This window comes from Notolepis coatsorum (assembly GCF_963971535.1).
Source record: "Notolepis coatsorum genome assembly, chromosome: 3".
In the NCBI taxonomy this organism is placed as follows: Eukaryota; Metazoa; Chordata; class Actinopteri; order Aulopiformes; family Paralepididae; genus Notolepis; species Notolepis coatsorum.
The window spans coordinates 38,879,954-38,892,671 of record NC_140167.1 but is presented as its reverse complement, the minus strand read 5'-3'; the positions used below and the strand labels follow the sequence as shown (position 1 = coordinate 38,892,671).

The 12,718-nt window shown below is 42.0% G+C and overlaps 1 protein-coding gene across 1 annotated transcript in view; it reads left to right on the top strand.

Moving 5' to 3' along the window:
• Window positions 1-499: 499 nt before the first annotated feature.
• hspa4l (heat shock protein 4 like) overlaps window positions 500-12,718 on the top strand; it is a 31,890-nt gene continuing 19,671 nt past the window's right edge. The window contains exons 1-6 of the mRNA XM_084310405.1: window positions 500-638; window positions 1,626-1,683; window positions 2,305-2,445; window positions 2,701-2,823; window positions 3,315-3,414; window positions 4,684-4,817. Coding sequence (XP_084166531.1) covers window positions 532-638; window positions 1,626-1,683; window positions 2,305-2,445; window positions 2,701-2,823; window positions 3,315-3,414; window positions 4,684-4,817 — 663 coding nt within the window. The 5' untranslated portion in view covers window positions 500-531. The remainder of the gene's footprint in view (window positions 639-1,625; window positions 1,684-2,304; window positions 2,446-2,700; window positions 2,824-3,314; window positions 3,415-4,683; window positions 4,818-12,718) is intronic.

Sequence of the window (12,718 nt, the reverse complement as noted above, 5' to 3'; positions counted from 1 at the left end):
AATTCAATTCAATTCAATCTCATCACTAGTAGGCCACTGCGGTCATCAGACCGACCACCCCTGACAGTGACGTACACACAGGTTCCCTCTCTAGGAGTTCTAGATGTTTCTCTTATAGCATGGTTGCAGCACCAATCAAGCAGACCTTGGGCGCCACCTAACCAATTACCGATGACAGAGGGCGGGTTTAAGAAGCATCCTTTACAATCGCGCATGTTTGTTAGGGCTGCCGGGTGCTGCTCTGGGGTAGGAGAATCCTCTGGACATCGTCGTTTACTGGGATTAGATTGAATGAGTTGGCTGTAAACAGCTTGTCTTATATAACAGCTAGTAGCCTAATTCAGTTAGTAGACTTTGAGCTAGCTGTTTTATATATTATTATTATTATTATTAGAACAAAAGGCATTATTTGGTGCATTTAAATCATTGTGGAATAGAGCACCATAAATAATATATATTTTTCTGGTGTGTCAAGAGCGGTCGTTACGGGAATAGCCTATAATAACTGAGGCGAATTAAATAACGCTCATTATGTCCGTAGTAGGAATTGACGTGGGCTTCCAAAATTGTTACATCGCTGTGGCCAGGAGCGGTGGCATTGAGACCATCGCCAATGACTACAGTGACAGATGCACACCGTAAGTAGTAGCCGCTATATTATATCATTGACATCGCCGTGAAATTTAGCTGTGACTTTGTTACGCAATGTTTGCAATTGGAGGCGCACTCAATGTGCAACGATGGAGCATAGACAACAGGGGTGTTAGTAAATGTGGTGAAAGCTGAAAGGATGGATGTTTAGTTATTGTTTTATTCGATGTCATTGCAGTTTTTAAACATCTAAAATGTCGCATGTATCTCGTGCATCTCTGTTGCACCATAAATGACATTTCAAGAGCGATAAGTATTTCTTTAAGACTCGCCTTATTATATCGTTATAACATGTTATTATACCTTTTGACACGCACTGGCGATCAGTGTTGCAGGCCCTTGACATAGTGAGCATGGTTACGAGTGCGCATTTCAGTGCTGCGCAGTGCGTGTCAAAGACAAAGTTGGTTGATATAGTTAACTTCAGCAAGAAAACATATTCGTGTGGGCCATGAACGGACTGAAAACAATGTGCGTATCAAAGGGGGGTGAATAACATGTTTTGATACGGGACCAATATCACCTTAATTCCCACATTAATTGGATGTGGTGGAGGAGGGGGAGAGGAGGAAGAGGAGGGGTGGTGGAGAAAGTGACCTGTCACTGCCCTGCTGATTAAATGAATTGCTTAGCTCACTGTATCTAGAAGGATCCTCTTTGTCAGCAACATGCTGAGCTACTGGTTGTCTTCTCAGGACAGTGTTAGATGAGCTTGATAAGTGATGTTTGAAGCGAGGGACCAGTTTACTTTTGAAGGTGAACTCTTCCGTCTTACTGGCCTAGTTCATATTTGTCACTCAGACTCCCTTGTGAAATCAACTTCATCTGGAGCCATCTTTAGTCTCAGCCCTCTTCTTCTTGGCCCAGCGTTATTTATGATGTCAGTCTATCTTTGAGAAATCGGTAGATAGCAACAGCCTAGGACTACTATGATATTAGGGATTTGTTTAATTGCTTTTTTTCTCCCTCTCAAGGGCTTGTGTATCTCTGGCCTCCAAAAATCGCATCATCGGAAATGCAGCCAAGGGTCAAGTAAGATCAACCGTGGCTGTCCATAGAATCTTCTGTAATCAATGGAACATTACATGTTAAAATCAAAGTTTGTCAGACAACATTGTCTGTTAAAGGAACACATTATGTGAAATGCGCTTACGTCTTCTCGAGACTCCAGAGTCAGACAAGAAGATAGATACCAATTTCCTCTCTGTGTGTTCAGTAGAAAGCTATCCGACTGCAAGCTAGCCTAGCTTAGCACAAATTAATGGAAGCGGATATGGACCACTAGCCTAGCTTAAAACTCCAGTGGAGGTGGTAGCTGATCCGTATCCACTTCCATTCATTTGTGCTAAGCTAGGCTAGCTTGCACCTGGATATCTTTCTACTGAACGCACAGAGAGGAAATTGGTACTATCCCTCTTGTCTGACTCTGGAGAAGACGGTAAGCGTATTTCCCATACTGTTGTGACACCAACTTGACACCAACTTGGTGTCTTCCTTTAAGTCTTTTTCTTTGTATACATTTGTGATCGACATAATCATATTTAACATTATAGCAATAAATATCTGACAAATATGTCTCTGCATATATCAGTAATACTAATTATTATAAAAGTTGTTCTATACACAGGATAATAAGGAGCTCCTTGTTTCCAGATCATAACAAACTTCAAAAACACAGTCCATGGCTTCAAAAAGTTCCACGGCAGAGCATTTGACGACCCATTTGTCCAGGGGGAGAAACCCAAGCTGCCATATGGCTTGCATAAACTGGCCAGTGGCAACACTGGAATTAAGGTAAAAGCACAGATTTCCAGTGCATTGTTTTCCACTTCACTTCCATTATGTCCCTTTCCCTCTCACTCTGGCCATATTCTGCCGTCACCAGACACACACCTTTATTCCTTTAATTCCCTTGTCAGTATTTTTCCATTGCACTTCACTTGACCTCTACTTACGCCTTTCAACCAAGTGTCTCACATTTTGGCTTCTACATTTGCATTTAATTTAAACCTAATTTCCCCCCCCCCCCCCCCCCCCCTCCGTTTATAGGTACGCTATTTGGATGAGGACAAAGTTTTCACCATTGAGCAGATGACAGGAATGCTGCTGACCAAGCTGAGGGAGACATCTGAGAGCGCCCTGAAGAAACCAGTGGTGGACTGTGTCATATCTGTGAGTAATGACATCATTTCATGGTTGTACTGACCATGTTCACACGGTGGCCATTTTACTCTTATATCATGCTCAGGTTGGGATTTCTTTCCACCTTGGCCACTGGTTTGAATATGGTTGTTGACAGAATCCGGCTATAGGGCGACAATAATGTGGTCAAGAGGCATGGTTTCTATCTTTAGCCTTTAACTGGCGTGGTTTATTCATTCACATGGTATGAGCAGCAGTTCTAGAGTTCTCCTCTCACTGAGAGGCTGGGGGGAAAGAGATAGAGTAGGAGGAGACATCTCTATTTATACTCGCCACCTGGTGGTGTTCTTGAGTGGCTCCGCCTAGAGCGCCCTCTAGTGGAAACAGTTATATATGCAGTTATACAGTTACTAACAATCCTACATAGAACCTCTGACTTCAACAATGGTCAATTAAACAAAAACTCAGTTCATCACGCCATGCCGTTATGTACTCTGCCTTGTGTTCCATGTATTTCACAGGTCCCAAGTTTTTTCACAGACGCTGAAAGAAGATCTGTGTTTGATGCATCTCAAATTGCAGGGCTGAACTGTTTGCGTCTGATTAATGACACCACCGCAGGTCAGTATCCTTATAAAGAATTGCAAGGAGTTGGTAATAATCTGGTAGGATGCATAGCAGCAAACTGACTCTCTCCTTTTGTTATTTGCAACTGGTTTATGGTAACTTGGTGCATGGTTCCTCAGTTTTAGTTTAAGTTTAAGTTTATTTGGACCCCCGCTATTCTTCCTGGGGTCCATAACACAAGTATTGTCAGTATTGTCAAGGTTGGGAATATCACAGTCATAAAATAGGCTGGCAGACTGAAGACAGTTCAGGCATTGTTTCACTGCAAGGTCTGGTGTAACAATGGAACTTCATAACACATGAAATGATGAATGATTTGTTTAAAACCTCCTAACAGGCGCCCCAAAAAGTGGCCATTTTGGTTTTCGTTTTTGAGGACTGCATACTTTTTTGCAAACCAAAATACTATACTTTATACTTTATACCAGGCTTTAGCACATGCATAAGCCTGGTCTCTTTTGAAAGATAACATTCTGAAGTTTCAGATACAATAAAGAAAGATCACTTTTATTGCTAATGAAATAGAGTAACATAGGTCTGAACTTGAGTTGTAGAAAAACTTGTTACTCACGTTTTTCTGTAGTAGTTGCAATATCCAGAAGTAGTATATCCTAAAAATGGGTATGAGCTGGAAAACACCCTAGGTCCATAGCCTGATGTAGTACATGTCCAAATTTCATAAAAATCCGTTCAGAAATGAGTGATTAGGAGCGATTTTGGTAAACGGTGTACACAAAAAAAAAGCTCTGCAGGTTTCGGTTTTCTCATTGACTTCAATGCATTCTGCGTTTTTTTCTCTTCCTGTTATCGCTCGTGACTTTTCACCTAGATCTCTGATTCGCAGATCCCCACGTGCACGGGTATAATTGGAAAGCCACTCTCATTGGTTAAAACCCTGTCCATTAATTTTCGAGATCGCCAAATGATTGACGGAACTAGAGCCCCGGGAGTCGGGGGTGGTAATCGAAAGAAAAAAAAGTCTGCCGTGTACTTTGGCACACGCCTCACATATCGGCATGTAACTTGAGAACCGCTGAGCGTTTTTTGTCGCCTGAAAGGGCAATCGACAGGCAACAAATATGGCTTTAATTCTCTCCATATATTGTATTAAAAAAAATGCACACCGAGCCGCTAGAGGTCGGCAAAGTGGCGCGTTGCGCCGGTGGGCAAGTCGTCTTGCATTTTTTTTATTATAGCAATTTAGCATACAGTAAACAAGTGTATATATTTGGACTTGTGGTTGATTTCCTCTCTGGTCAACAGTGGCTTTGGCCTATGGGATCTACAAACAGGACCTTCCTACACCAGAGGAGAAGCCCAGAAATGTAGTGTTTGTGGATATTGGACATTCATCTTACCAAGTCTCCATAACTGCCTTCAACAAAGGCAAACTCAAGGTTTGTCGTTATACTTCACATAAAGACACAAATTATTATTTTCATGCCTGCTTCTGCTTCAGTTTCTGTTTGACTATTTTGTGTTTTCGTTAACTGTATTTGTTATTGTGCAATTGCCCTTTCCCCCCCCCCGCACACAATAAGGTTTTATTTGGATCTTAACCCATTCCGTGCCAACCACGAGTATAGTCAGGTTAACTCGCTATGCGTTCCGTGCCAATCACGAGTATAGTCGGGTTTTAATCGTTATTTCTTTTATTAGCGATATCCATAAATTTTTCATCCATCCAGCCTGACGTTATCATTGGGAATGGGTCTGAGCTCGCAAAGGGCAAATACCGCTGCCTATCGTCTCCCGGATGGTATTGCACATCATTGGATTGGATTGGCTGGGACTGTGTGTTACCGGTCCCAATGGGCTACTGGGTACCGGAACAAATCATGTTCGCAGCCGGTCTCCATTCACTCCCTGAAAGCATAGATTATGATCAAGAGGAATGAAGACACGTGTTGCTCAGTTAACTCCAAGACTCCTCTCAGAGTTTTATTCATAAAACTCTGAACAAAACATCATATTACATTACATATGTACATTTCCTCTGTACCAATGTCATGGGTTATCAAGTTATTCATTGAGACTAGGGATGTCCCGATCCGATCACATGATCGGGGGCCGATCACGTGATTTTCAGAAGATCGGGATCAAAAATTTAATTCAACAAACATGACCATGTTCATGTCTTAAACTCATACTGAGGCATTAGTTTTGTTTAAAAAAAAAAAAAAATGTATAAAAAAAAAATAAAAAGATTCAACATGAACCAAACATATCACAATACAATAATAATAATAATACATAAAAATACTTCCCAGGACAATAACTTAACACCACATGACAAGACAATAACTGAGACAGACTGTACAGTGATCATCCTACATGGACACTCGCTCGTTCTCTTCCCCCCCCTCCCCCGCTCACTCAAGGACCTCAACGTGAGTCACACTCACAATACATTCAGTAATCAAAAACAAAAATCAAAACAAACATTTCCAAACTTATATGCTGTTACGACCCTGGCTCAAAGGCACGCAACCTATGTGCAACCGACACCAAAACTTGTGTATTAACTCAAAGTGCTACTATATTAAGGAATTACTAGTGTAAACTAAAGGATAAGGACTGGAAGAACGTGACTATCTATCTGTTAACCACCTCTTCCAAACACCGACACTGCATGTGTGTTACCAGTGTTGATTTTAAAGATACTCCCAGCAGGTAACCAATCAGCACGAATTGGCTAATTGGCAGCCCTCACCTGCATGCCCTGTGACACAGGAGTGATCAGGCCTGCCTGCACAGTGACACAGGAGTGATCAGGCTCGTGGTACATAACATATGCGTTCTTTTAACACTTTGATTGCCTAAGGCTAAATTCATGATATACCATAGGTTGCCAGCTCTATTTGTCTATGGATAAGTACCCCTTCTTTGCAGGGCTATAACTTTTTAAATTCTATTGCTAAATTGCCATTATTATGGCCCATTCAAATTCCTATATGTATTGTTCATTGTGTAGCAACGTTAAACTTTTTCATTCACATATTCATAGTAAAATATGGTCTAATGTATAAGTATGTTTTCATCTCTTTCTGCAGCTTTCTCCAGAACGTGATCTATAGCCCCAAATGCATTATATTGATGATGAAATACAGTTTGATGGCAATCGGCGCGATATAAAAAATGTCAATTGGACGTACTTCTAGAAGTTTCTACGTATCATCTGATGTTGACCGGATGGGCGGGGGATCGCTTATAATTCCATGGGCAGCGTTATATCATTCATCTAGTGTAGGTCATATGTTCATCAGAGCAGTTTATATCGAACACGTTCAAAAATAACGCTGAATCTTACCGTATCTTCCTCGCGCCGTTGGACGATCAGCGTGGTGTAGACCGTTTTCGATTATGGGATGTTTATCCTGAAGAACCATTTCCAGGTTGTATACTACTATATACATCCAAATAACGTTGTTTATTGAGTTAGGGCGAGCTATTGATCATCCAGTGTGTTGAGATGGAGTCCGGCTACCGATCGCGAGTGCCCGGAGCACATAGGATGAGCACTTCCTGTTTGGCGAGCCTCTCCCTCTTGGCCGATCTGCCGATCGGCCACCAGATGGCGCTCTCGAACCGTTAAACAGTTGATGGGAGCTCACCAGTACATCTCAGGGCTCCGGAAAGAAAATATGATTTCGATCACAGATTTTTGAAATATTGATATCAAAGACGAGTTACGGCGTCCTCGGCAACTTGAGCATGGCGGGGAAGGACGCATAAAAGCGTCTTCCGGCAGTTAAAGTGTTAACTTTGCCACTGCAGCCAACCAAATTGCGATATTAGATTCCTTAACCCCTATAACACGTGCCGTGGATATCTCCAAATAGATCACATCAAGGTAGGTGAGAAACCATACCTTCGGGCAGAGTTTGTCTGGGTGAAACCAACGTGAGGCAATACATTTTTTTGCGGCTGTGAGGCCGGCCAAAATGAGTCTTTTCACCTGTATAGAGTTTGGTAATTGAGAGAGATCATTCAATAACAATACAGAAGGAGATACAGGTATGGTCAAAGAGAAAATGTCTGAGAGCTGAGATGTAACATTTTCCCAAAAAATCACAACAGGAGGGCATTCCCAGTACATATGCATAAATGTACCTGTGGCACCGTTTGGACACAAGGTACATAGAGAGTCAGGTCTGAGACCCATTAAATTCAATCGTCTAGGGCAGGGGTCAGCAACCTTTTTGACATGAAGTGCAAGTTTGAAATATAGTTGTAACTAGTGTGCCTTATCAACAATATTCCATGCATCGTAATTTTTTTTCTCATAATCAGGTATTTTTAATGAAAATGTTTACATTATTACATCATTATTATTGTTATTATTAACAATATTATTATGATGGTTGTATCAACACTAAATCTGAGTTGGGGCAGGGGTGCAATGCAGACAAACAGTTTTGCTTTACTGAGCTCCGTTATCTGGGGGCTGTAGTTGGTCACTTTAAGCTGCACACCGGAGCATATTTTAATCCAGCTGTTTGCTGTTCTCTGATATTTTCTGACATTTCGTTGATGCGTCGCTCAACACTTCAAGCTGACATGATTTTTTTTTTTTTTTTTTTACTTTGGCCATTCCCCTGGCTCTTTTATACGTTTATCGCATTTATTCTGGTCAAGGATGACCGACAGAAACAGGCTGAAAGGGTTGAGATGGGGGGGAAGACACTCTGGGAAAGGCACGGCTGCAGTCCGGGATTCGAACTCGCTAAACCCCAGATCCGTGACGAGCACGGTTGTCCCCGGCGCTGAAATAGCGCTCGCGGTACGTGGTGAGCTACTGGAGCTCCCCATGGGGATATCTTTTATCCTCGCCATCAGTGAATGGCTTTCCACATTTCGCAATGCAATGAGCAATGCGATAGCTTGCTTCAGTTGCGTGTTTTTTAGCAGTCGTGAACACTTTGAGGGTGCTGGCTTGCTTTCCATACCTGGCCACGGCACGTTTAATCGATTCTGTCTTATCCGCCTGATCTTTGAAACTTTTTTGATGCTTCGTCTCAAAATGGCGTTTCACACCTGACGTTCTGCAAACTACATTTTCTAAACATAAAGTACACACAGCACGGTCCTTCTGACACACAAACCCGTAGTCGTCTGTCCACGAGGGCTGGAATGCCCGAATTTCCTTTGCTTTAACTTTCTTAGCGGGGGTTGCCATCATGAAAGACGGCACATACAGAATGCAACCGCAGCATTGTGTGATTACCTGGGAACTGCGCGCGGGCGCGGGAGGCCAGCTGACTGCTGACAGCTGAGCACCATGGGAACAGCTGTATAGCTGTCATAGGGGTGTGCAAAACAGTCGACTTACAAAAAAGAACCTGTGGGAGGATTTCAACAAGATAAATGCGACAACAGTGCAAAATATTTCACTATAATATTGCAAAGCGAAGTAAAAAAAATATATATATATATATTTGAGCCTTCAGAGCTGCTCTTATTTGTAAATAAAAGAAAAAGGAGGTTCCGGGGAGATCATATCCGTTGGATAGATCCTGGAAAGAGCGGAGACCAGAGTTATCGAAGATATCCCCCAACGTGTGGATGCCTTTCTTTTCCCATCTAGGGTACCTAATAGGTTGTTGTCCAATACGGAGAAGATTGTTATTAAATAGAGGGGAATGCATGTGCCATTGATGGCGGTTAGTACCCACTTTCTGAGTGTCACGCCAAGTCTGGATCACATGTGTGATAAGAGGGCCAAATCGTAATTTACATTGTTTAATTGATATGTTGGTATACACAATATCCTGAAGTCTATATGGGGACACCAACTTCTCCTCCAATGGTCGCCAAGATACCGCTGCTTGAGCGTCAAACCAAGTGATCAGAGGTCTCAGAGAGTAAGCTTGAAAATAATATTTAAAGTCTGGAAATGCTAAGCCCCCATCGAGTTTACTCCTTTGGGCAGTTGATTTAAATTGCATATCATCATTCATTTATTTATTGTCAAACAGAGCAGAACAAACGCCAAAACAAACGCATTTCCTTTGATTTAATTATACATAAAATGATTTATGTCAAGGATGAGGGACATCCACTAGTTGCAGAACTTGCAGTCACCTGATCTTTACAGACGATGGCGCCATTGCTCTCATGAAGCAGCAGGTTGGAGGCAGAGTTTTTAGATTACTCCGGTTGCAATGCCTCGCTTGAATGAAGTTAACTTTTCACCTGGATAACGTCAACATTCAGGGTGAATGGGGGGTCAGGTGGCGTAGCGGAGATTGCGTTCATCACCAACACCGGAGACGCTGGATTCGCCTGTTCGAATCCAGCTCCCGGCGTTGCTATCAGCTTGGCTGGCCTCTCACACTAATACAATTGCCGGTATTAGAGGGTGGGAAAGCTGAAGGGTGGGTCCTGGGCGTTGTGGACAGCGACCCCTACAGTTCGGTCGGGGCGCCTGCTCAGCAAGGGTAGGAACTAGGGAGAGATAGTGCGACCTCCCACACGCTACACTCTCCCCGGTGAGAACCTGCGCGGTCAGGCTGGCCTGCCGGCAGGCTGCACATGCGTCGGAGGAAAGCATGTGACAGTCTCCGGTCTCTCGGAGAAAAAGAGGGGAAGAAAGATAATAATAAAAAAAAAAAAACATTCAGGGTGAATGTAATGTGAGAAATTGGGATGGGAAAAAAAAATATATATATATATATATTTTTTTTTTATCAGATCGGGAAAGATCGGTATCGGTAGATATACTCAAAATCACATGATCGGGATCGGATCGGGAGCAATTTTTTTTTATTGGGACATCCCTAATTGAGACCATTTACTTTCACCTTTGTTTCATTATCTTTGGTTATCAAACCATTCACGTAAATCATATTCTTTCATTTACATTTCCCCTTTGGGTTCAATATCAATAGTTGTCAAAATATTCACTTAAATCATAAATCATAATCATACATACTTCTCTTTACTGTAATACCAAATATTCACTCTACACGTGCATGTGTGAGCTTTTAGGATAACTCACAATGTAAGATTACACCTTTAAACGAGGGGGGCTAGGGGATATGAAAGATTGAGGGAGAGAGGGAGGGAGAGAGAGCGGGAGCGGGGGGAGAGAGAGAGAGAGCGGGAGGGAGAGAGAGAGAGCAGGAGAGATAGCTTAACTATTCCTCTTTTAGCCAAAGTCTTGAACAGTAATTTAAATACTTATTACAATGTGCTATTGAAACAACAGATCGCCACATGTCATCAATGTCCATAGGTCAGAGAGCACCAAAGTCAAACCTACTTTTACCGTAACCTACTTTGGGTAGTTTAAGACTGCTCTTAAACTTCATGGGAAATATTGCTTTCCTAGAATCATTTGCTCCTATTAAAACTTCACAAAATGGTGTCTCCTAACATTCAGTTCTGACTGGAGGTGTATAATGACATGTGCGTTCTGGTGACGTATACATACTGCAGCCTTCAGGCACATTTTCAGGGAAAGTGATTACACTTGTTCCATATTTTCGTTAGGTCACCTTATAGTCAAATGACCTTACTTCACATTATAATCAGCGCTCAGGTTTCAGCATTGGATAAACAAGTCACAATGTACCTTAACACTTTCAGAGCCGGCCGTGTTTTCCTTTTTACCCCCTTGAATGCCCATCATCCACTTCAATGTTAGCGTTAATATCGCCTAATCTATGTTTTAAATTATGGCTATGTGTCTAATCTGCCCGTCGCTTATCAATGACTCATTTTCCAGTCAACATTGTCGAAGCGGATTGTTTTTTTATCGGTTCATTTAAATTATGGCTATGTGTCTAATCTGCCCCGTCGCTTATCAATGACTCATTTTCAGTCAACATTGTCGAAGCGGATTGTTTTTTTATCGGTTCATTTCCGTTTTATAGCATTTTGAAAAGCCCTTGTTTTCAAGGAAAATAAAAAAGATTCCGTGATAAACGCCCTGTACTGGAATATTCTAGAACGTTGTCATTTTTCGGCCTATTTATGAATCGTTTTCAAATAAACGCTAGATTATCGATAGTATATGTCTACGTATGCACGCTATATAGGCGAGCTGAAAATCGATTCTCTTAGTTCCTGATCACTCGCACAGCCACACAGCCACACACACACATAGGGGAAAAGCTTATATCTCCGTGAAAACAGGTCTGATTATCCTAAGACTGGTAAAATAGATTCCTTACCTGAGATCAGATGGTATCCAAAAAGATTCTTCCAATTCCTGATCCTTTTATTGATCCAATGCTACATACTGTAAACACATATTACACTCTGTTCTGAAGCTCCACAATGAATCCGATCGGCTCGGGGTACATGCGTGAGAAGTAAAATGTGGATTCCGGATTTTCTTTTTCATCCATTTTCATTGAGTCCATTCCAAAAGGGTGCATTACCATCTGGGAGACAATAGGGGGCGCTTTTTTCACATCTGAGCTCCTGATGGGGCTGGTTTCCCAACGGTAGACTCGGTTGATGAAATATGAATTCAGATCGCTAATAAAAAAATAAAACGATATTTGTTGTCGTGGGCATTCAGGGAGCGGGCTGATAACACGTGTTATGTCGCCCGTGGCATCCAAAGTGTTAACACATTGAGTGCCACGCCCCTTTGACCATATATGGGCTAGAGTGCCAGTAAGGAAGTCAATGGGAGGTCGGGGGAAATTTGCGAAGGCTTAAACTATATCTTAAATTATGGCTATGGGTCTAAAACACCCCTCGCTTATCAATGACTTGCTTGCAGGCAACATGTACGAAACGGATTGTTTTTTCATTGGTACATTTCCGTTTTATACCGTTTTGAATACAAGTATAGTTTTGGAGAGTTCTAGTAATTCCAGAGAAATTACGCGATAATAGCTATTTAGTGGAATACACAAAACATGTAATTTTTCGGCTGATTTATGAATTGTTTTCAAATAAACGCTAGATTATCGATAGTATATGTGTACTTAAGCACGCTAGAGAAGCGGGCTGAAAAATCTATTATCCATGACCTGGTCAGTGCTACCATCACACACACACACACACACACACACACACACACACACACACACACACACACACACACACACACACACACAACACACAACACACAACACACACACACACACACACAATACTGGTAAAATAGAGTCCTTACCTCACATCATGATGTTCTGCAAAAAGATGAATCCAATTCCTGATCGCCATTCCAAATATTGGTTGTGTTTATTGATCCAACGTTATAGTCCAAAACACAAAAGCTCCCAGCCTCCCCAGTGAATGTGGTAACAGATACTGCTTGCCAGAGAAGGGAAAACCC